This window comes from Macadamia integrifolia, chromosome 6 (genome assembly GCF_013358625.1).
Source record: "Macadamia integrifolia cultivar HAES 741 chromosome 6, SCU_Mint_v3, whole genome shotgun sequence".
NCBI lineage: Eukaryota > Viridiplantae > Streptophyta > Magnoliopsida > Proteales > Proteaceae > Macadamia > Macadamia integrifolia.
In genome coordinates this window covers 36,314,850-36,341,087 of record NC_056562.1, presented here as the reverse complement: position 1 = coordinate 36,341,087, position 26,238 = coordinate 36,314,850, and the positions used below count along the sequence as shown (strand labels likewise).

Sequence of the window (26,238 nt, the reverse complement as noted above, 5' to 3'; positions counted from 1 at the left end):
TTTTTTAGGGTTCTCATTGATTGATAGCATGATTTATTCAACGTTTCCGAAATTACTTTCCTTGTTATATGAATGTGTTCTGTAAGTTTTTTTTATCTACCATGAATAATTGAATATGAATTTCAAACTTTTTTTAAGCTGTTGTTAAAAGTGTTAAAGGTTAATATGACTAATTATAGTCATTCACTTATCATATGCCCTTTAAATTTATGACACTGATATCATGATGCTTGTTAATTGGTTTCAAATGTTAAAATAGTCAAAAGTTCACGTTTTAATTAATTTATTTTTATATCTAATTATATATCATTTTTTTTTATCTTTTATTACTTCATTATGAGATCTAAAGTCCTGACTTTATATTTGATGATTTAAAGGCCGTGGATTTCAGCCCCTGAGTTAAATCAATAATTTTTGTCTGGAGTAGTATCAATGAATATTTATTATTCTTTTAAGGTTGCCATCTGTATATAAAAATATTTTGCTCTAGGGTTGTATAAAGAATCTAGCTTGCTGCCATTGACAAATTTCATCTTTCTTTTTTTTTCTTTTTTTCTTTTTTTATTTTTATTTTTTATTTTCAGATTTCTGTCATTAAATGCGTCTCCAGGTGATTGGGGATTCCACGGTTGGTTTGCTATGTGTCTTCATTTGTGATTTGTCATTTTTGAACTAGTATCCCGTTGTTGAAGATACCATATGCTTTAATGATATTTTATCCTTTAATATATACAATGCAAGAGTGGAACTTGTATACTCCACTTCTTGTTAGTTAAGTAGAGAAGGCTACCAGCACTGCTATTATGCTTTATAGACGTCGCTGGAACTAATCTTTCTTATGGAAAAAAGACGTGTATGTAATATTAGATATTGACTATTATATATGAGCTATTCATATATCTAATTTTCCATCACATTGTGAATATAGATGGGTATTCCAATCCAATATAGAAGTCCTTCTGTTTCGTCAGAGGCTGTGGATTGAATGAATAAATAGAATATCCAACATCAAGGCCAAAATCCCAAGGCTGAGTACCAAGCAGCTGACAAAATCGACGATTGTGATACTAATCGACTCGCCTGAGTCAATATCTGATTTTCCAACAATAGTATAAAGACTTAATGTATGCTTGCTAAAATCACATGACCAATCACATAATATAAAAAATCATACCCTTTGGTTATTCCATAAATTTCGAGAGGTGTAGCTTTGTACAAAATCCCTTATTAAAGATTTCTTCATTTCTTCCAAAATTTATTTATCAAATTCTATTCTTGTCGATTCCTGGAGCTTCTCTCCCTCTCGATGCCTTCCCACCTTCATTGTTTTTGAGTCAATATCTGATTTTCCAACAATAGTATAAAGACCTAATGTATGCTTGCTAAAATTACATGACCAACCACATAATATAAAAAATCATACCCTTTGGTTATTCCATAATTTTCGAGAGGTGTAGCTTTGTACAAAATCCCTTATTAAAGATTTCTTCATTTCTTCTAAAATTTATTTATCAAATTCTATTCTTGTCAATTCCTGGTGCTTCTCTCCCTCTTGATGCCTTCCCACCTTCGTTGTTTCTAACTTTCTGGGGTTAACTGCATTCTAACACCTTGTAGCTCTACTTGGATTTTCCTTTTGGAACTCAAGACTTCTATTCTTGTATTTGGCCCAACACCGTGCATTGCTCTCGTTAGGGAAAAGAATCTTTTAATATTTATTTCTCTAATAATATGATTGTAACTTTAAGATAAGATTTGATCTAATCCATCCAATGTCATCGCACTGCCGCACTCACTGCAGAGAGTAGTTTGTAAAAACAACCTCTACAATTTGCAAACGTAGATGCAATTATCAAAGGGATAGGACCGCGATTTGCAATGGCTGTCACCTCTATCAGTGTTCCCAACAACACTTCTCAAGAGTCAAAGACTGTATGAGCATAGTAAGCTATTCTATCCTTTACGTATGTAATGATGAGGAATTGTGAGCTAAACCTTTTAAAAGGTACATTCAACTTTACTGACTATGAAATGGATAAATTGGCTCATGAGTCACCAGCTATAGCTGATTATCTTGGGCTGATTTTCTCTTAATTGGAGTCCCCCTTCAAAAATGATCCTTTTTTTTTTTTTCGGATCAAGTTTCTCGAAGGCCACGGTAAACGAAAATTCATAAGTGATAATGAAACGAGAAACAACAAAGATGTTACCTGACACTTCAACGGCAAGATGGGGTTTCTAGCTTTTTACTAATCTTCTCCCTTTCCACTCCACACTTTATTAATAACCTCAGGTCCTCAAAGAGATAAGACCCACCATATTGCCCCATTGTGGGAAGTTTTTTATGCCTTTATGAAATGATATGAGAGACTCCCATCCTCTCTCTCGCACACTCACTCTCGCACTACAACTTTAATTATCAAACATTTTGAAATGCTTGTACACTGTTTGGCCCGATGCTTGAGCGGGCCTTAGATGGATGCCGAAGCCGTGGGGGTATTTTAAGTAAGTTCTAAAATGGAGTGATGAAACTCACTCAAGGTGAAGGAAAACTTCTTCCTTCTTTTTATGGTGAACCTTGAGCCACACATTTTGACTTTTTGTGATGTGAGTGTCTTAAGAATTGTAGGTTTTTGAATGATATCATTCATTAGTTGAGCTTCTCCACTTAGTAGTTTAAGATTTTTGGATTGAACACTTTAACATGGTAGACATCAAAACAACAATTACACGTGCCACATGTACTGCCACCTAAATGAGAGGCATCTGAGGCTAGACACAAAGTGAAGTATTGAAGGTAATCCACTTCCAAAGTATAACTGATGCACTTTGAATAACTTTATATACCAGCTAGACCTTTACACCATTTGAGTTTTTCTATTTTCAATGTATTTGTTCCACCCAAGCCTGCTCCCTCTAATCCAAAGACCAAAAAAAAAAAAAAAAAAACTTGAAATGTTGATGTCCCTATCTCTTTTGGTTCTTCAATCCTTGGCCACCCACATAAGGCCAGTAGCACCATTATGTTCTCCACACTGGAATTTTGCTAATTTGAGCCATAAATGAGTGGATCTAGTCGATATGGTCTAGTTGGTAAGAATGGTAGAGGAAATAGGGAAATGAGTTAGCTGGCTCAGATCGGGAAGGCCCAACAATAACCCATATGATTGGCTTGTCAACTCATTCCATGGCCCTCTCACTAAAAGGTTCCCCTCATAACTTTTTTTTGGTAGAAGGTTCCCTCATACTAAAAGAATTTTATCATGACATAGGTATATAAATCAAGAAAAGGAGAAAGAGATGTAAGTGGGTCAATATCTTATTATCTCTTCAGTCTTGACATTTATAGGAAAAGAAATATACCCTTGTAGTTAAGGACATTTTTTTTATCTTCGAGTCTGATTGGGGATTTGGGACTCAACTCATTAAGGGAAAATTGTGTCCCACGCCCCCAAATGTGAGAGAAACCTTCCACACCACACTATCATCACATGAAAAAGCCAACATGATTAGAGAGGAGAGAGAAGACCAGTAAGGGATTCATATGTTCGAGATCACTGTTTCAAAAATCAGAATCGTGAGAAAATGTGGGAAGTCATCCCCACATGGGTTTCTACAATTAGATCAAATGAGTCGATTCATTCTGGCTAATTTAACATATTTGATCCCTGTACGAAAATGAGGGTTAGGGCAGTAAAACAACAATTTTGGGGTGATCCAATTCAACCCGATTGGATTTCATGTTATAGGGAACACCTTGTCTGAAGTACCGCTCTTAGTTTTTGTTGGAACATAAATCCCATCTGATTTTATATTTCTGGTTTTACTGTTGTGTCAGCTGGAGCTTAAATTGGGATTAGGGGCCCATCTTATGCAGATTTTATTCATAATGTGCATTTGCCCATGCAATTAAGGTACATTCCTTATCTTTGTCCTTGAATACTCTATATATTTGCTCACTTTCTGTTTCTTGTATTTATACCCTTACCTATCTCATGTCGCAAAAGAAAAGGTTTCTTCACCTATTATTTCCTTGGGAAAACCTATATTATGCTACTAATTTTAAATTATGGTGAGTTAGCTTCAATCATGGTTTTAGTTCACAGTATTGGATCTGGTATCGGCTGGAATTGATCTGAATCTGCTGGGAAGGGAAAAAAAAAACACATTTTGGCCGTTACTAGCGATATTTATCGGTGTTATTCATGGTTGACGCATGTGGCTACACGCCTCTGTACAGGGATGGCAATGGCAAGTGAACATGATCCAAGGATTGACCCATTCAATTAGAGGTGCATTTTCCTTTTTGAAGTTTGTCAAGACAGGTTTAGATGTCAACTGTCCCAAATATGTATAATGGCGAAACTGAAGCACTACTGTACAGATTAGTAGTTTTGTTCAAGATCAATAATACCAAAATGTCAATATTTTACATTTACTTGCAATCTGAAACCTCTTACCTGCTTCGGCTTCTGTTTGTGATTATGGCTGGATATAGTCAGGGTTTTAAAACGTGTAATTGGTGACACAAGTGATCAATGAAGATTCTGATTCGAGTCCTATTGAATCGGTCTGAAAAAACTCTTGAAACAGCATATTCAAGTAATATTCCAACAATTCCAGTGTTTTTAACCAGGAATCACCGATTCCGCTCTGGTCCAAGGGCCACGGGACCAGGTAGAAATCTCTTGCCCTTGGTCATATTATCATTTAAGTTGTATATCCAACTACTTGGGTTCTGCCACACAATATCTCCATCTTATCTGGCTAACATTCAATTCATGAAGCAGCCTTTGAAGCTATTCCACGAGTGTGACTTGGGAATAAAGAATTACGCATATGCTTGTATGATTTGAATAATTCACTTTTACAATCTGGGAGCGTGCAGGAAGCTGAACCAAGAGTCGTCTATTAGGGGTTTGCAAACAGTAAAGAAAGCCGAACATGATATTTGTTCAAAATAAAAATATCTTCAACAACGGGATACTGGTTAAAAATGACAAATCACAAATGAAACACGTTACAAACCAACTGTGGAATCCCCAATCACCTGGAGACACATCTAATGATAGAGATCTGAACAAAAAGAGAAAAGGAGATGAAATTTGTCAATGGCAGCAAAGCTAGATCGCAAAATATTTTTATGTACAGATGGTAACCTTAAAAACAGTAAAAGAATAATAAATATTCATTGGTACTTACCGCTCCAAACAAAAATTATTGGTCTAGGATGTGGAACCAAATTCCTTTAAATCATCAAATTATATAAAGTTAGGATTTTAGATATTCATAATGAAGCAATAAAAGATTAAAAATGATACATAATTAGATATAAAAATAAATTAATTAAAAAATGAATTTTTGTACTATTCTACCACTTGAAACCAACAAGCATCATAACGTCAGTGTCATAAATTTAAAGGGTATATGATAAGTGAATGCTTGTAATTAGTCATATAAACCTTTATCATTTTTAAGAATGGCTTAAAAAAAGGTTAAAATTTATATTCAATTATTCATGGAAAATTAAAAAACTTACCCAAGATGTTCATATAACAAGGGAAGCAAATCCGGAAACGTTGAATAAATCATGCAATCAATCTCTCCGTACTGTAAAAAAATAATAATTATAATAATTGTTGTCAGTTATCAAAATATATCAAAAAAAAATCAAAATATTAATAATTAAAACTTTAAATTAAATACTTACATTAGTCCAATTGTGGTTATCTAAGTTTCTGATATATCGTATTAAGTCTTTCGATTTACTATAATTGCCGCCGGTCGCCAAAGTAAAATACATCGAGCCTTCTAGGAACATAACTGACCAATGGTTTACTGAGTATTTTGATTCGATATATTGCACTATATGAGTTATAACACCAGAAATATTTTGTTGTTTTTCCTGAGATTCTCGATCCGATGGATTAATCTCGAACTCCACACATATATTCATGATATAATGATACCTATGTTCCAAAGTCCAAAAATAGGGATGGTTGTAGAAATAATCATACGAGTACCTGCAAAATAATTATAAGATTAAATAATAACAAATATAATTTAAATAAATAAACTAAATAAGTAGGATAGATACCAGCATACACTAATATAGTGGATAGAATTTTATAAGTTCTTTTTATAGTTGATTGTTCATTAACTCTAATACAGAAATTGAATAAAATCTAATCCTATTCTAACGGCTAGATCTTGTTACGTTTTTAATTCTCCCATTATATACTTACCTCTATTAAAAATGTTGTTTAGACCTCCATTAACACAAATGTGATTCTGTTTTCATTACCTAACAAAGCCGCTGATATTAGAATAAACTAAGTCTGAAATCAATGACCTAACTTCACTTCTTAAACCTTAACTTCAGTACCCAAAATTACCATATCACCCCCTATTCCTATTGTCAATACAAACTATTCATATCTATTGCATAGCCATTTGATTTAGCTGAAACTTTCGGCATAGGTTCTCCTCTCATATTATTAGATCTTGCATTACACTAGAAATCTAGATCATTCATAAGATCTGTAACTTCTTAAGAATCTTTTTAATAAAATCTTACGATGTTCTCAGCATATGGGTATAGCTGATCAACTCGTACAGCTGTGGAACAAAAAATTGTAATTGTTCAATAATATTGATGAAGTCTCTTATCGTTCTCTCTTGTATACTGTAATCTGTAACAAGTTAACAAAAAAATTAGAGACACAATAAAGGACAATTAATTAAAAAAAAAATTAATAAAGTATAATTTTTCTTAATGTTATTCTTATTAATACCTTCTATAAGGCGAATAAACCGAACTTCCGAATATTCTGTTATAACAACAGATTCTCTAATATTTTCAATTGTTAATCTTGATACATATATGTTGCACATCCCTCTCATTAATCCCCTGCAATATAAAAAGAAATAGTGTTATTAAAATTAATAATAACTAAAAAATGGGAAAAAGAATGCTTCCTAGTCGCATTCCCTACGCCCACTCACAAAGGGGCAAAATGACCACCCACTCCTCCTGTTGGATGTCTTGTGCCTCCCTTCATTGGCCCTATGTTGATGCAAGGGCCACGCAACCAGGCAACAAAATCTTTCCTTAAAAATTTATTAGTAAATTAAACAAATTTAGATATGTAAATAAAAATAAATAAATAAATAACCTTGTTACATCTCTTAGTCTCGAAGTAGGAGCGTAAGGTTTATGATTCTGGATATTCACACAGACATTATTTCCTTCAGCATTTAAGTATGGCAACAAATTAGTGACCTTATCAAAAACCAAAATGTTGTTTCCCTCAATCTGCGTACATGTCCATGGTTTCAGGACATATGTTGGTGCATCATTTGAAGTTACACAATGAATATAATTGGTGAAGCCATGAAATGTTCGTGTGTAGGTGTTCATATGATCATATGCATGAATGCTAAAAGGATTATTGCATTCCCATGGATAACTTCTTAGTTGCATATGATTTCCATTAACTATATTGATTTCGACCTGATCAATTAATTCCTGGTCCTCAAGCTCCATTTGGATTTTTTTTTTCCTGTCATCAAAGTAGATGTAATTAGGAAATGCAAATTAGAATTCAGATTTCATAACATCATAAATTAATTAAAATATTAAATTATTAAAACAAATAAGTAAATAATAAGTTAACCACCAACAACATAAATAATAATAGTAAACATATGTATATATATATAAACCAACAGACCCAACAGAGTAAATACTGGACTTTAGCTTGATAATGAGAATTTTTTTTTTTTTTTTGGGTAAGGTAAAACCTCTCAACTAAAGGATGTTCCACTTCAGCATCTAAAGCTTCTTAGTATGAACTCCCACAATACAATGTTCAAAACATGATAGTCTTAACATGTCTTGGATACCATTGATCAATTAGGCCTTCCTATATCGAGGAGCGAGAGAGAGCCTTTAACTCCCATAGTCGACTGTGTTAAGATTTCAAAGGAAATATGCCAAAGGACAAGTTCTAGGGTTTTTACAAGTACCTGAAATGGAAGCTTTGAGAGTTCTGAGGAGACTTTCTACACTTTCTACGTTAATCCGAAGCAAAGTTCTAATGTTGTGGTCTAAGATGAAGAGAGACGGCGTGCTTTCTTGCTTGCAAAATCTTTGCTTCACACAACATGGGAGAAGACCGATGATGTCGAAGAAGGGGACATGAGTGTGAAGGAGGAAGATCAGATTCAGAAATCGTTCTGAATAATGTAGAACATGACCAGCTCAATTTATAGAGACTATATTTTAAACCAAAAGTGAATAAACAAAGCCAATTAGAAGTGGTCAAATTAATCATTGTCAGAACCTCGTCCAAACATATTTGGGATGTCATCATGTGGCATTCCTCTTCCATTATCCTCCATTATTTAATATCTTACCTACCTCTGGTAAGGAGCAAGTAAATTCCATAAAAGTTCTTAAAACATCTCAGTTGCTCATTAATAAGGTATTTATTTGGTTCTCTCTCACGCATTAATTTCATATCTTTAAAAATTTTCAACACCCAAACGTCAGCTGTGTACCTGTACCTAAGCTATACAACTTCGATTGGATCATTAGTAGGACAGGACTTGTGGACCTGTACGTATAAGCTGTACATGCATGTGTGACATTGAATGTCGCTTTATGGCGCAGAACGTAGAAGTCTCGTGAGTAGCTTAGCTTTAAAGCCAAAGTCACTCTCTCCATTGTTTTATTGCACTGACAATGACTAGCTTTGTTTTATTGCACTGACAATGACTAGTAGCCTTTAAAGCCAATAGTCACTCTCTCCATTGTTTTATTGCACTGACAGAAACAAAATGTCGACATGGCAAGCTCTCCCTCACCTTTCATTGCTCGTATAGGTATTGCAAAACATGTCAGAAACCAAACCTTGTATGAGCCAGTAACGAAACGTTAATAAAGGCTGAGTTCTTGAATTCTGAAATTTTGCTTTTCTGGTTTTCTTAGTGGGGGAGAGAACCCATGGGAACGGTGTAGTTTGGCTTTGGAAACTTAAGCGTTGGCAACTTCCGAACACGATATTTAATCTCAACCGTTAATCTGTTAAAGGGCTAAAGGGCTCTCTGCAGGTCTCCCCCAATGATGCCCTCCGCAGATGATGTTTTCCCTGCTTCATGTAGCTTTATGGCGCAGAAGAGGTCTTTATGTGGCTTTATGTCCAGTGATTGCCACGCATTAGTGGTGGACCAACAGAGCCATGGATGAAGAAAATCTTTATGAGAAAAATTAACTGAAGGCTGTTGTGGGCAGCAGATAGATGTAAAACACATAAGTCTTCTGAGTAGTAAGCATCAAGCATTTAAATTCTCTCTCTCCTATGTAGCAAGCATTAAAGCTTGTAGCAAGCATTAAAGCCAAACTCTCTCTCTCCTATGTAGCAAGCATTAAAGCCAAACTCTCTCTCTCCTCTGTGACAGCAAGGATTAAATCCAAACTCTCTCTCTCCTCTGTTGTAACAAGCATTAAAGCCAAACTCCCTCTCTCTCTTTTATTGTAATGGACAGTGGCAGATGACGTATTGAACGCAAAAGAGGTACTTCATGTGGCTTTATGATGGCGCAGAAGAGGTGCTTTATGTGACTTTATGTACGGTGGATGCAACCCATTAGTGGTGGATTAACAGAGCAATGGATGAGTAAAATCTTTATGAACAAAATTAACTGAAGGCTGTTGGGGTGGCATATATGTTGATTTATTTTGATACCTTCCTCATTTTTCAGTTGACAGGTACGAGACTATCACAATCCATTACAAACTTCTTGCTATTAGGGGGTTTGGGGATTCTTCATCTCGGTTGGTAGGGGGATAAAAGCGCAGTTTATCATAAATGGTTGCACAGTGATTGATCAGATGGATCCATAATATTAGAAAATGATTTTCTTCTAAGTAAATATATTATGTATTATCTCTCTCCGTTCAGTGGAAGTTTACATTTATTTCATAGGTTGGTCGTAATTCTCGATCAAGATATTAGAGAATCTGATATTGTATCCAGTCAGTTTCAGATAGATTCATTTGAAACTGTGATTTCGAATATACTTTGTTTCCATCTTTCATTTTATTCCTTGTGACCTGATAAGTTTTTTATCCCGTTTTCAGAAAACAAATAAGTAGAAAGGTTACCATTGGTACATAAGAATTTTTGCACTAGAGTTGTATATACCCGGTTGTCATTGACATTAATAATAATGATAATTATTATTATTTGGAGTTTAAATTCAGTTTACTCTTAGATTAGATGTGTCTCCAGGTCTCATGATTGGTCCTTTTGGCCAAGAAAAATTTCTTAACAAATCTGTATCTTAAATAGATTTTCTATAGAATGTAAATGGATAAAACTAGTATTGCACCCCGTTGATGAAGATATGATATCCTTTCTTGAGAATTTATTCTTGAATTATTTGTCTGGACTATCATTTAACTCCCTCCTATTGAACAGGGAAACAAATACCTTCATTAATACTAATAATAGTTCAACTTTCTTACTTTATTCTCTTCGCTTAGACTACCAATGATCTATCCATCTTTAGTGAGGATGATTGATGGAAACCTTTACAAGAACTTTTAATCAAGATTCCATATTCTAATTGAAGCACACGAAAAATTATATGGAATTGCTGGATTGTTATCCTTGGTTAGCTGTGATAAAGCATAGACAGATGCATCTGCCAAATCAAATCATCAATGATCCTCAGATAGAATGTAGAAACTTTAAGGAGAAACTGAATTCTCAAATTCAAAATCATTGGGACAGAATCAAGTGCAGCTTAACAGAATTTTCACATCATAACCACCTGGGCTTCATTAAGAATTTAACGGCACAAATTCCATTAAGAATGAAACTGTGAAGTTATCTTGTTCATCCCTATAGCCTTTGAAGTTATCTTGTTCATCCCCATAGCCTTTCAATGGTCTTTCTATTATTTTGAAGTTCTCCAATCAGTCCACAAGCCCATTACCTTTCTCTTCCATGATCTCTCTCTCTCTCTCTCTCTGCCTTCACCTTGTAACTTCACTTGGATTTTCCTTTTGGAACTCAAGACTTGTATACCTGTATTTGGCCTGAACTATACAACCATAAAAAATGTTAAACGTCTACCCCTTATATACGAGTGATCGATTCTCCTATACCCTATGGATACCATTTGAACCTATCGGTCTAGGGAGAAACTCTAGGGTGTGGGAAAACGAGGTCCTTCAATTTATAAAGAGTTGGACCAGGGTTTTGAACTAAAAAAGAAAAAAAAAAAAAAAAAAAACCTGATCAGATATTTTGAATGGGGATATATTTTCAGAATGAAACGCAACAATCAACACTCTAAACAATGTTGCCTCTATTTATCCTTGAAAATGACAATAATACTAATGGAATATTTTATCAATTGTATAGATATTTTATTAAGGGATGTGGTCAAATAAATCATTCTCAAAACCTCGTCCAAACATATTTGGGATGTCATCATCCGGGGCATTCCTCTTCCATTATCCTCCATTATTTAATATCTTACCTGCCTCTGGTAAGAAGCAAGTAAATTCCATAAAAGTTCTTAAAACATCTCACTTGCTCATTAATAAGGTATTTATTTGGTTCTCTCTCATGCATTAATTTCATATCTTCAAAAATTTTCAACACCCAAATGTTACCTGTGGAACTGTACGTTAGCTATACAACTTCGATTGGATGAGTACTTGTAGACCTGTACGTATAAGCTGTACATACATGTGTGACATTGAATGTTGCTTTATGGCGCAGAACGTAAAGTCTCGTGACTAGCTTAGCTTTAAAGCCAAAGTCCTTCTCTCCTTATTAGTTTTATTGCACTGACAATGACTAGCTAGCTTTAAAGCCAAAGTCACTCTCTCCTTAGCTTTAAAGCCAAAGTCACTGTCTCCTTGGTTTTGTTGACAAATGCTAACGAGTTGTAAGGAAAATAATCGTCTATTTTTTTCATTTCTGTTTTTTTTTATTTTTTTATATGCAGAATACGATACGTGGATAACTTTAAGAACAACGTATCGAATATAATAATCCTCATCTAATATTGACCGTTGAATTCTCTATTGTCCACATGCCGTGTTCTATAAATAATAAAATAAAAAAAAATAACAATGAGAAAAACAGAAGATTTTGATCCGAGCTTTAAAACCATAGCTTTATTGCACTGACAAATAGTAGCGAGCTTTAAAGCCAAAGTCACTCTCTCTTTAGTTTTATTGCACTGAGAGAAACAAAAATGACGACATGGCAAACTCTCCCTTTCCTTTCATTAGTTGTATAGGTATTGCAAAAGATGTCAGAAACCATATATGAGCCAGTAACGAAACCTTAATAAGGGCTGAGTTTTTGAATTCTGAAATTTTGCTTCTGATTTTCTTATTAGGGGAGAGAACCATTGGGAACGGTGTAGTTTGGCTTGGAAACTTAAGCGTTGCCAACTTCTGAACACCATATTTAATCTCAACCGTTAATCTACTTCTAGATTAATCTTAACCACCCTTTTATTAATAGAGTACTTGCTCAACCAATCTGCGGGTTGAAGCGTCTGTGACTCTGTGACATCTATCGATGTTTCGATGATTGAGAAAAAATCTGAAGTACAAACGCTTAAACGCTGCTACCATTTAGCCTAATATTCAAAGTCTTCACACCAAAACAAACATATTTACGAGTGTTTTTTACTTCTCAAATTTTCAACCACAGCTACACACATGCTCTTGAAACAAGTTTAAGCATGGGCTTTAAAACATTTAATTGATCTTTTTTTTTAATTGCAAATTGAAAGTATTGAGCAATGATTGTTATTGCAAATTCCTAGAGAAGAGAATAACCTTGGTCCTCAGGATTGCTTGATTCCTGTTTTCCATTTCACAATAGATACCTCTCGAAAGCATATGGTAATAAAAATAGTAGATTTCATCTTCGTACCATCAGTCCATCTCTCGTATTTAAAGTATCGAAGTCTTTGTAGAGTGATGAAGCTCATTTATGGATAAAATCAACTGTCAAAATGTCTTTATTTCTAAACATTTTGCTTTCAACCGGTTTTCGAGTACTTTGGAGAACTCTTTTTTTGATCATCCATAGAGACAAGACTTTAGCCAAAATTAAAGTGCGCATACGGATGCAATTGTTAAGGTGTCTTTTTTTTTCCCTAGCTTTTTATTTGTGGGAGAAATGTCCAGTGGATGTTAATCCAAATCCCCCATTAGTGGTGGATTTTTTTTTGTTTTGTTAACGATGCGTATCCAGGCCTTTGGCCTGGCTAGTCTTGCGGGTCCATACTAACCTTACAACCGCATGGACCAGGTCATACCAGGGTCGAATGAGAACCAATGATCAAAATTAACCGAAGGCTGTTGAGGTGGCATATATGTTGATCCATTTTGATACCTTACTCACTTCTTAGTTGACACGTAAGAGAATATCACAATCCATCAGAAACTTCTTGCTATTTGGGGGTTTTGGGATTCTTCATTTTGGTTGGTAGGGGGATGAAAGCACAGTTTATAATAAATGGTTGCACAGTAATTGATCGGATGGGTCCATAATATTAGAAAATGATTTTCTTCTAAGTAAATATATTATGTATTTTTTCTCTCCGTTCAGTGGAAGTTTACATTTATTTCATAGGTTGATCGTAACTCTCGTCAAGATATTAAAGAATCTGATATTGTATCGGGTCAGTTTCAGGTTGGTCCATTTGAAACTGTGATTTCGAATATACTTTGTTTCCATCTTTCATTCTATTCCTTGTGACCTGATAAGTATTTTATCCCGTTTCAGAAAACAAATAAGTAGAAAGGTTACCATATGTACATAAGAATTTTTGCACTAGAGTTGTATATACCCGGTTGTCATTGACATTAATAATAATAATAATAATAATAATAATTATTATTATTATTATTTGGAGTTTAAATTCAGTTTATTCTTAGATTAGATGTGTCTCCAGGTCTCATGATTGGTCCTTTTGGCCAAGAAAATTTTCTTAACAGATCTGTATCTTAAATAGATTTTCTGTAAAATGTAAATAGATAAAACTAGTATTGCATCCCGTTGATGAAGATATGATATCCTTTCCTGAGAATTTATCCTTGAATTATTTGTCTGGACTATCATTAACTCCCTCCTATTGAACAAGGTAACAAATACCCTCATTAATACTCATAATAGTTCAACTTTCTTACCTTTATTCTCTTCGCTTAGACTACCAATGATCTATCCATCTTACTCTTATTGACACATTTAAAATAGTTAATTAAGGCTATCTATGTTTGGTAGCCACGAGAAGAAAAGAAAATAAAAGAGAAGAAAAGATAAGAAATGATGAGAAAATAAAAAGAGCATGTATTTTTTGTTACCAAGAGAAGAAAAGAAAAAAAAAAAAATTTTCAAAAAATTTTGAATTTTATGAGATAAATAGTCACATAGGAAATCATTGTGTAATCATTCATTTTTGTCTTATTATGTTTTCATATTTTCTCATGATTTCTTGTGTTTTTGGCAAGAAAATTTTTGGGGAAGCAAAAGAAAATTTCATAGTTCTCAAGAGGGATTTTGAATTTGAAAAGGAGAATCTTCTCCTGGGTGAAGACATACCAAGTGCAATGAAAAATTCTTAACCCAAGGAAAAAAAGAACAAAAAGTGTACTTTTTTTCTTTTATTTTCTTTTCTTCTCTTGGCTACCAAACACAGCCTAATAGTTTGAACACCATCATATAATAAAACCAAGGTTTAACTAGGGGTGTCAACCGGTCGGGCCGGTTCGGTTTTGGTCGGGCTTAATCGGTCTTGAAGACTTTCAAAGGCTACACCGTGTCCGTCCATTTAACTAATCGGACTTAGTTATTGAGGGCATGGTACACTTTATATTCGGTCGATCGGCCTCGGGTTATAATCGGGCTACCTTAATCGGGTTTTAGTCGGGCCTTAACCGGGCTACGACCATGTTTAATGTTAAACGGACTTTAATCGGTTTTTAAACGGGGCCTCTTTAAAATGTGCTCTTATATTCCGGCCCACTCATGCAAGCATAAAAAAATGAAAATAAATCAAAAAACGATACCAAATATAACCATTATTTAAAATGTGAACATGTCTTTACTTTTTAGTTTTTATTCTTTAATTTGGGGGGTAAAATAGGTATTTTACACTCATTAAAGGGTCCAGCCAAGTCGGTGCACAATAGGCCGGTCTCGATCGGACGTTGTTCGATCGGTCTCGATCGGGCGCCCGACGGTCCAATTAGCAAAACCGAGACCGACCATTTATAAACGGGCAGGGCTCAAGCCCGACATGTTTAATAAACGGTCTAGGCCAGGCCGGTCTATAAATGGTCGGTCCCGATCGGTTTAGTCGGGTCGGGCCACGAATTGACACCCCTAGGTTTAACCCTAAAAATAATAAGGGGAAAAAAAAAAAAACTATCAATCTTATCAGATATTTTGAATGGGGATATATTTTCAGAATGAAATGCAACAATCAACACTCTAAACAATGTTGCGTCTACTTATCCTTGAAAATGACAATAATACCAATGGAATATTTTATCAATTGTACAGATATTCTATTAAGGGACAATTAACTCATAATTCTATCCGATAGCATAGCACATGGTAGCGTCTCCTTGAGTCTCTCTCTCTCCTCATCCTATGAAATGGCATATTTATCCCTCTTTTGTGGGATGATAGAGATAGACTCAGGGAGCCACCATAGGCTGTACTACTGGAGAAATGATAAAGATGATTTTACCCTTATATCTTTACCTAAAACATCTTAAATCAATGATTATTTCACCCTACCCGTTGCACCCTTCTTCTTGGTTCACAGCGGAACCTCTCGCCCGTGGCACCCCAAAATGACCTGAATTTATGCAAATGCAAAAAACCAGCCGGTAATCTAATCACCAATTAATGAAGAACAAGAATGCTCGCCGATCAGATACTAAATTGGAAAAAGGGACGTCAGCCTAGGTCTAGCAAAGGTCATCGTCAGCATCAGTTCACGGCTAATGCACCTATGACGGCTTATTTTGCACACCATTTGCCATGTCTCAGAAATTTGCTAGTTCAATCTTCGTGATAAGAATCTCACATTACAGAGAAACTCTTTAAGGGGGTGAGAAACGAAATCACATAAGATGTTGGATTTTATATTGTAAAATATCAAATGTTACTTTAGTCTATTTAAAGTTTCAAATAATGTTAAAACCTTTCCCCCCTTTTTTGCTTTTTGAAACAAGTTTGTGCACAAGTAAAGACAACTTGCAAGCCTTTTTGGAGAGTAATTCTCCCTTCTCATGTGTGTGTGTGGGTCTCCTGGGGTACTTTTGAATCACGCATGAGCCAAGTTGGGCTGAGATCGGGTACAGGTACGGGTACAAGTGTGGGTGTCAAGAGATATATCTTTTTATTCAAAATTCGAATTTGAATTTTTTTACCTGTACAATAGTTCATAGTTCATACATACCCATTGGCATAAGACATGTATCTGTATATGTTTAGACATGTACCTATAGGTATACTGACACCCCCGTACTTGTATATACACCTCCTTTTTCTATAAAATAGAAGTCCAAAATGAATTTGCTCTCTGTTATGTTTTGGGAAACCTTACTGTGACTAAAAGTGCTCTCTGTCAGTATTATTTACTTAGTGTTCTGTAGACAAATAGTCTATGTTTTCCCTAAAACTCTTTATTTTTCTATCTTCCGTACACAGTCAAATATAGAGTATTACCTTCAATTTTTTCTATTGCAATCACTTATTGGAGTTGCACCTTAATGTTGTAATCCGGCAGTCACTGAGAGGGGGAATTAGTGAGTCCAATTTCGATCTCCAAAACCTGTTCGATATCTAACACGGCAAACCCTGATACAACTATCTATGTACTTGTCCCTATTTGCACACATTCGTATGCACACTCAGCCTTTCATAGGTACTTCCAAGTGTTCACACTCATTCGGCATTCCATGCATTTCAATATATATATATATATATATATAATGCAAACAATAAGTACACTCACAACACAGGGTTTTACGAGGTTCGATAATTTACCTGTATCTCCGGATTAGTGTTTGTAAAAGCTTTGTACCTATTCAATACACTACTTTTGACTACACCTACAACCAATTTTCTCAAGCCGAAGCTGAGATGACACTCGCAATGCCTGTACAATGTGTAACACCCACTACACGGGAGCACCCACTCTCAGAGCTTAGCACCCACTAAGCACTCAACATAAGAATACAATAAATTATAGCTTATATCAATGCCCTACAATCAAACGTTGTCTAGCATATACATCCACAACTAGCTAGCATGCTTACAATTCATTCACAACTAACCTAGCATGTATACAATTTATCCACAACTAACCCTAACATACATATATATAATTATACATGCATATAATGTAAATATAAGGTTAGAGAATCTCACAATCGATTGCCTGAGATGACTAAAAACTTGTACTGACAAGTTTGGTGCTCACACATTCTCTCTCATTGGTTTCTTGCTCTTCAAAGCAACAACAAACAAACACTTCCTTACTTTCTTCTCTTCCTTTTTGTTTTTGAGTTAATGCATTATCACCATATCAAATCACCTCTTCTACCTCCTCTAATGGACTAACAACAACTATTATCAAACATTCATGCTCATTCAAAGACCAAACAAAGGGGGAGCTTCTCTTGGAAAAATCATAGTCTTCCTTTACTCAAAACTGGTTTTTCTTGCTTCCACTGTGTAGAGCTTGAAAAAATGAAGACACAGACACTTGGATGGAGTCATTTGGAGTTAGGGTTAAAAAGTTATGGCCATTTGAAGTTGGGCAACCATAACACACAAAAAAGAATCTTTAAAGGAGTGGCGTAGGATACGATGGCAGTGCACTCAACAAAGGGGCAGATCTGGCCGTAAATCTCAAAAGTATCTTTGAATCTAAGCCGTCCGATACATATAAAGAATAGTGAATAGGAGCCGTAGATCGAGTATACAATGACGTCATGATGACGCATGCTATCAGCACTTGCGTCAGCCGTCAGAGGTAAAAAAAGTCCTAATAGAAAAGGGAAAGAAACAACAAGTTGATAGCTTCCAAAACAAAAAGGAATCAAATATTCATCTATTAATCACCAAACAAATTGAGTATGTATCTTCTCCCCACATGATCTTCCCTTATGAGATCCCACTATTCATGGGCTAACAGACCACGAGTTGATAGTATAACAATTGCTTTGATTTGTGGTCCGGATACCTCTCGGATGGTGAAATCCCATGTGAGGAAGGTAAAGCAGTTCCCATGCCTGGACTCAACAAAAATATTTGTTTTTGGAACTCTTGTAATTGAGTAGGTTAAAATATATGTGCCATATGATATGTTCTTCAAATGAATTTTAAGGGGGAAAGTTTTCTTTCACCAACGGTGGAGATCCCCCCACTATTGGTGATGTGACAATCGTTCACTCATAAACTTCCATCCCTATTGTTTGGGGTTGAAGCTATCTCTTACCATGATGAAGAAATTCTTATTCAATATGGGTGAAGGGAAACTTGATCCATTTTACAACACCCTCTATGAAAAAGGAAGTAGACTTATTTGGTAAAATTTCCGTGATGATACGGGGAGAAATCCTTTCCATACTATACACGTATTCACTTGGCACCTTTTTTATAAGGGGGGATAAAGGCGAATGCAATTTTTTTAAAGCACAATTTTGTGAATTTGTTGTTCATTTCCATCCTCCTATATATATATATTCTATCATATCAGTTTAATAAACTAAAATATTAACAAGTGGATCATAATTTAATTTAAAATTGAACTTTGCCAAGTGCAACATTGGCTCCACCTTTGATAATAAGGATAAAGTCCTAGTAACTAAAAGTTGAGAAGAGATATGAAAAAAAATATGCCCACGCCCTCTCCTAATGGAGCTAAAGAAGAAAAATTAAAGATTGCTTCAAATTCAGGGGATAGTTTTCTTGCATCGTGCAGTAAAAGGAACTATACAACCATAAAAAATGTTAAACGTCTACCCCTTATTTACGAGTGATCGATTCTCCTATACCCTATGGATACCATTTGAACCTGTAGGTCAAGGGAGAAACTCTAGGGGTGTGGGAAAACGAAGTCCTTCAATTTATAAAGAGTAGGACCAGGGTTTTGAGCTAAAAAAAAAACCATGTATGTTGGTGATGTCTATATTAAACAAGGGGCTACCCTATTGCAGTTAAAGGTTTTTGGTTTTAAACCAAGATGAGGAGGTGAACCATTTTGGTCGACCCCATTGAGACAAAGACTGCATTCTGCAAGTACTTTCTCTGCCAACCCCGATAATCCAATGGGAGGAGGGAGGGAGCGCCGAAGACTGTCAAAACCCTAAACCTAAATCCCTTATTTCATTTCAACACTTGCACCTTTCTTCTTTTTCTTCTATGTGAAGCCGTATGTTTCTTCTCTGTCCATTTCTATTTCTTTGAGAAAGGTAGGAGGGCTTCTTCCCTCAAGAAGGGGTTGGCACGGTCTCGGGTTGAAGGGCAAAAATCAAGGCAGTGGAAGGGATATGGTTCTAGTCTGGACGTCAGCAGAGGTGGGAACTCTATCAACAGCTACCAGACAACCTAGATAGCCTGAGAAGAGGCGCTTGCTTACTGCACAATACTCAACAGCTTCGAAGTGGATCTTTGTTGTAGGTCTCTCTCTCCTCTCTCTAGTTTTTTTTTTTTTTTTGTTTTGTTTTTTGTTTTTTGTTTTTTTTTAAATAGAGGGATCAAAATCAAATGGTGAATAAAGTGTTAGTACTGCACTGCAAATGACTCGCAACGTTATCTCTGGTTAATCATGGTATATTCATCAACTCAAAGTATGTTCTCCATTACAAACCTTGGAAAAGACAGATTTTTAATGTAGATTTAGTTTTGTTACTCTCTTTTTTTTTTTTTTTCTTTCTTTTCTATATTACGGTGTCCAAGTTTTGATTACATTTTTTTAATAACATTTACTTTGATCACAGGTAAAACCATTTACAAATGGAGCCCGATATTGATCCTATAATGGTTCAGATTCAACTTAATATAAAAAAAAGAGATCACGAACCAATGGGATATGGAGTTAGTTGGTGTGATATATTCTAAAAATTTCAGTTACCACAGTCATCGCAGTACTCTAATCTGACTTTGTATTGAAACCATGGACGTGCACTAAAGTTGATGGATCCCACATTTTCGTTTTTGAAAATGTCATTCTTTTCCGAATACATAAAAGGTTTAAAAGAGCATGTCATTTTAGATGAGTCTGATAAGCCTCTTTCATTCTGATGAACTACAACATATGATCAGGTTCTATTTCTATTACTTATCTAAATTTATTTTAATTTCCTAATAATTTTTTAGGGAAAAGGTTTGTTGTTTGATTGCATGGCCCTTGCACCCACAGAGGGCAATGAGAGGTATGCAGGGCATCCAACAAGAGGGGCAGGGTGGTCATTTTGCCCCCTTGGGTGCTGGGTAGCATGATCAGGAAACATTCTTTTTTCCCATTTTTTTATATTTATTATTAATTTTAACAACATTTCTTTTTTTAATGCAGGAGCATAGTGAAAAGTTTAGAAGATATACGGAAATTTAATTTGTCGATTGCAAATATTCAGAGTTCTGTTGTCATAACAAATTGTAATAAAATTAAGTATATTCAATTTACCGGAGGAATTGGTAAGTGTAACATGAAGAAAATTCACTTTATTATTATTATTTTTTAACTATTTATATATATATATATATATATATTTTAATTTATGACAAACTGAGACCATACTAATAACAGACTAATAAGAAACCTCGACGAGAAACCAATGGGACCAAAACCCACGGAACCGATAGTTATTGCTGAAACTTTAATTTTACAGACCTACCAATCATCATTCTAAAACTTGATCGTATTGATTTATGGTTTCAGGAAAAATAATGATTTATGATTGAAAGAAAACCCCATCAACAATGGTAATCATATCCGATTCTTGGGAGAGGCATTGGATGTTGACTTGTTCGACCAAGTAATTATACGAGCAGCTGATCTTTTACATAAATTTTCTATAGAATGCGAAAAAAAAAAGAAGAAAAAAAGAACTATTATTGCACTCAATTGAAGAAGATATCATCTCCTCTCATGAGAATTTCTCCTTGAGTTATTTGCACTGGTATGTTTGGCCCTTGTGAGGGTTATTACCGTAGACATTGAATCACAATTGAGATTTATATATGATGCAAAAAACACACTATAACAAAAGAAAGAATAATAAAACAACCATACGTTATTGAATCGTCTATGGTGAGGTGAGAGCAATCTTTTTATTTTTATTTTTATTTTTATTTTTTTATTTTTTTATAATAGGGTGAAAGCAGCCTTCACTAACAATGGAAAATACGGTTACAAACTCTCTTCTTGCCTATCAGTTTACAAAAAATTTCCTCTTAACTGTAATGACCCCATTGCTACCAATTTAGAAAAGAAACATAAAGATACAATTTTTGAAAGGGGAAAAAAAATGTGTAGCCACCTAGAAACAATCCACTGAAATGATCACCCTACCCTTTACAAAATGAAAGATCCCTGTGATCAATGCCATGCATATGCTCTCATTGGCTTAATACAGGGGCCACACGTTTGGGACAACATTTATCTTCCTTTTTTGAAATTACACCAAGTAAACCCTAGATATACCAAACATTGAAGGCTCACAACCCAAGCCACAGAATACAAGACATTAATCCTCAACATTACCTTGCATGGATTATCCCATCCTATGTGATGCACACAAATAGGAGACGTTGGTTGGCAGAAGCTTCAATAAGGTTATCAATCGGTTAGTTTAAATCGGTTTTGATCAGTCTAAATTGGTTTTGATATGTTACTGGACCAACTTCAAATCAATTGGTTGGTTTCAACCGGTTATGGTCAGGCTGAACTGGTTTTGATATGCTACTGGACCAACTTCAAAACCAAATGTCACTGAAGTTTTGGTTTCAATCCGATTTTTTGTCAGTTTTTTTTTTTTTTTCATGTTATATTATCCAGTTCGGTGTGGTTTGGTGTCGCTTTTACATGTATACAAAAAGAAATCAATAGGAAAAGTATGCGTTTCTTTGTTTTTGTTTTTCAGTTTACTATTGGTCCGAACTCAAATTTAATCAGGTTCAGTTTGTTTTTCTGGTTGATTTGAATTCGATTTCTACTGGTTTCATAAACCTCAACCAATAGGGTTTGATTCATTTCTGTTCAGCCTAAACCGATCAATTTCGATCAGTCCGATCGATTCCGGTTGAACTTTGACATCCATAAGCTTGGAGGAAGAATTTTGTTTTAGACTACAATACCCTCTTAAGGTTGATGTAATCACCAAAGATACCTTCGCATTGGCGTGGGTTAGCCCAACCACCAAGCCCCGCACTTGCGTGGACATCCCAGGGATTAGGGATTAGGGATTAGGGATTAGGGAATGACGAGTTCATCTTTCGAGTCTCCCTGGACTTCCTCTCCAGCGATACCTCCGCCGTCTCCATCAAGATCTACGCCGTCGGCTGCCTCAAAGATCCCCTCATCGGTACCGTCAGGTTCATGGTTAGGAACTGCCTCTCCGGGTTTGAAAGGGAGAGGTTTCGGTATTGACCCGACCAACCGACCCAAATCCGAGCTTCATCTTCTCTCTTTACTGCAGTACTGTACACTGTACTCTGCAAGACTGCATCCCAGAAGTACTTTTTTCTGCATAGTCCAATGGGAGGAGAGAGGGCCGCTCAAAACCATAGGCCTAATTTTCCCACTTGCGCCCTTTCTTTTTCTTTTTCTTGTTCTTGTTCTTGTTCTTGTTCTTCTCTGAAACCGTTTATTTTCTGCCATTTCTATTTTCCTTGGGACGATCTCGGGTTGAAGGCAAGAATCAAGACAGCAGCTTCTAAGTGGTTCTCTTTTGTAAGTCTTTCTCTCCTATGGGAGGAGAGAGGGCCGCTCAAAACCATAGAACTAATTTTCCTTTTCATTTCTACACTTGCGCCCTTTCTTTTTCTTGTTCTGCTTGTTCTTCTTCTTCTCTGAAACCGTTTATATTCTGCCATTTCTATTTTCCTTGGGATATCTCGGGTTGAAGGCAAGAATCAAGGCAGCAGCTTCTAAGTGGTTCTTTTTGTATGTTTTTCTCTTCTCTCTCTCGTATTATTTTTTAAATAAAGAAATCTACATTCTTGTTTAGTTCTGTTTTCTCGTATTATTTTGTATAAATATTATTTTTTAAATAGAGAAATCTATTTTAGTTCTGTTGCTTCTGTTTTTTTCTCCGTATAAAGTATATTATCCGATGCAAACCTTGGAAAAGATAGATTTCTAATGTGGATTTAGTTTTGTTACTTTCGTTTTTTTTTTTTCTATATTATTTATGTTGTCTAAGTTTTGATTCTATTTTTTTAATAGCATTTATTTGATGACAGCTAAAATCATTTACAAATGGAATCAGATATTGATTCTGTAGTTGCTCATATTCAGCTTAATATACTTATCATGAACCAATGCTACACTCAGTTGCTTGGTATGAGGAGATATATTCTAGAAATTTTAGCTACCACAAGCACAAGAAAGGTAGTGTTTCATGGGAAACTTGTAGAGCATATGGGGACGTTTTGAGATCAACTACATCTGATTTTATATTGAAACCATGGACTTGCACTCGGGTTAATGGATCCGACTTTTTAGTCTTTTAAAAATGAAATCATTCGATGAATACATGAACGTTTTAACAGTACCTGTCATTGTAGACGAGCATTATGGACCTCTTTATGCTTCTAATGAACTACAACATATAATCAGGTTCTATTTTTATTATTTATCTAAATTTAATTTAATTTCCTAATAATTTTTTTTGGCAAAGGTTTGTTGTTTGATTGCATGGCCTTCGCACCCACAGAGGCCAATGAGAGGTATACAGGGCATCAAACAAGAGGAGCAGGGTGGTCATTTCGCCCCTTGGGTGCTGGGTAGTGTGATCAGGCAATATTATTTTTTCCCATTTTTTATTTTCATTTTTAATTTTTATAATTTTTTTTTAAAATAATGCATGAGCATAGTGAAAGGTTTGGAAGATATACAGAATTATAATTTGAAGATTGTAGATATTCCGAGTTCAGTTGTCATAACTGATTGTAATAAAGTTAAGTTTATTCAGCATATCAAAGGTAAGTTGAAGAAAATTTTCACTTTATTATTATTATTATTTTTTAAACTTTATATATATATATATATATATTTAGAAGGTCATGAGCAGTCCTTTGCAAAGAAGCATAAACAAAGAGACTCGAGACATGATATGATGGGCTTTAATTCTCCACATTATGTTCACATTTTTTTAACTAAATCTTATATACTGTGCTTCTAATTTTTTTCATTAAATGTATCCACAGGAGATGAGGCGGATAGTTTCAATGGGTATCTTCAACTAATTGAAGTAATGAGGCATGAAATTCCATATTTGAGACAGTTGGACAATTTCCGATCTCTACTGCGGACGACGTAAGATTTTATTGTAAAGATTCTTAGGATTCCTAGTGTAATGCATAATGTAATACTCATGAACGTTCAAATTAGGGGGTTTCAGCTAAAATCAGATAGTTAAAACAAGAGATATGGGCAGTTCCTAGTGACAAATTGAGTTGAGTTTTTTAAGTTGTTTACTCTTTACCCGATTGAAATTTTACAATATTTTATCCACTGGATTAATATACTTTGGTGTCTATTCTACTTATCAATTAGCTTATTTATTTGTAATGTTTATTTATTTAATTTTTAATTTATTACTATTTAATCTTACTTGCTAATTATTTTGCGGTTCTTTTGAAAGATTCTATGGACAAATCCATTTTTCTGGAAGAAGGATGATAGATTTAAATACATCCTGACGTTACATGCGATACTAATTGGTGAAGATTATAGATTTGGTCAACAAACGATTAATAGGATTGGTGATTTAGTACGAGATGTGGTACTTGATATAGAATATCAAAGTGGATTGCAATGGACGGATATGGTTCCAACGTGGCGGCCATAACGTGATGTTATTCTCTGTAATAGAACTCTCTCTCTCTCTCTCCCCTCTTTCCCCTTTTATTCCTTGACTTGTTTATAGTTATTCTTTTTGTAATTTTTAACTGTTTTTGAATCCTTGGTAATGCAGGAACACCTTTTCATGACTGGAAGCCCCCCCCCCCCCTTCTTCTTTCTAAATGAAATCTATTTTGCTGATATTTCTATGTAATTATTTCTTCTGTCTTGGGGTGTCATGTTTCTTATATTACTTGGTTAGTACTATTATATGGGCCTAGAAGTTTGCTTTTATATGTGTTTGTGTGCTTCTATCTTATGTACATGTTAAGACTGAGAAGTTCTTCATTTGAAGGTCTCTTATTTTTTTGCTATGCTTTTGTTTCTGGCACTTTTTTCCTGTTAAAACTACATTTTGTTCTGAGGTTTGAAGATGCTATACCTGGTATTTGGGTAGCATCCCTATTTAAGATCATTTATTTACTGACTTGTTGCATTACTATAGTCTGAAAAAAATGATCTAATGATCTTTGTATGGAAGAGATCTGCAAAAAAGAAAAATAAGATGAAATAAAATAAAATCTGAAGCTACCTTTGTTTGTAGTTCTTAATTTCTGTCTAAACAAGGTTGAATGTTTGAGGCAAAGAGTTAGAAAGGGGTGGTAAAGCTCTGCTTTTTTTTTTTTTTCTGGCCAAGAGTAAAGCTTTGTTATTGTTGTTTAAAGGAGCTTTGGCTGTATTCGACTTTTCTGTTTTTTTCCCCCTCTGTTTTCATCTTAAAGAAAGATTTTGCTGGTGTCATCCATCCTTGAAGCTCATAATGATGAAAATTTTGTTTGTTCTATGCTTTCTTGGATTTGCCAAGGTATTGTTGACTGATACATAAAACAGCCTAAGGTATTGGTTCAGTCATGGAGTGCCCCTCGGTCCCCTCCGAACTGCTTTTTATGAATTTACATTATGGTAAGGGCAGCCCACCAACGATGACTCTTGTGGTCTGAATCTATGGCTGTTGCTTCAATTATTGTGTTATCCGATAAAACAGGACCACCCATGGACAAGGCAATGTGGCTGAGTGATATTTTTTATAATTAAAAAAAAAAA

General features: G+C 35.0%; 1 protein-coding gene and 2 long non-coding RNA genes across 4 annotated transcripts; 2 read left to right on the top strand and 1 right to left on the bottom strand.

Annotated features, from left to right (window-relative positions):
• Positions 1-4,824: 4,824 nt before the first annotated feature.
• LOC122081850 lies at positions 4,825-8,362 on the bottom strand. Its single transcript, XM_042649199.1, has 8 exons — positions 8,029-8,362; positions 7,176-7,562; positions 6,795-6,910; positions 6,578-6,692; positions 5,711-6,023; positions 5,540-5,610; positions 5,203-5,246; positions 4,825-5,076 (listed from the first exon to the last, which is right to left on the bottom strand). The coding sequence occupies exons 2-8, from the start codon at positions 7,544-7,546 to the stop codon at positions 5,063-5,065; spliced, it is 1,044 nt and encodes a 347-aa protein (XP_042505133.1). The 5' UTR covers positions 7,547-7,562; positions 8,029-8,362; the 3' UTR covers positions 4,825-5,062.
• Positions 8,363-19,271: 10,909 nt separating this feature from the next.
• LOC122081853 lies at positions 19,272-20,795 on the top strand. The gene is made up of 3 exons (XR_006141243.1): positions 19,272-19,896; positions 20,066-20,390; positions 20,641-20,795. It is a non-coding gene; the product is annotated as an uncharacterized LOC122081853 (long non-coding RNA).
• A 2,036-nt stretch (positions 20,796-22,831) lies between these two features.
• LOC122081852 lies at positions 22,832-25,508 on the top strand. 2 transcript variants are annotated; one of them, XR_006141242.1, is made up of 3 exons: positions 22,832-23,232; positions 24,498-24,606; positions 24,935-25,508. It is a non-coding gene; the product is annotated as an uncharacterized LOC122081852 (long non-coding RNA). The 2 variants fall into 2 exon arrangements; XR_006141241.1 differs by having other exon boundaries at positions 24,498-25,508.
• The last annotated feature ends 730 nt before the right edge of the window (positions 25,509-26,238 follow it).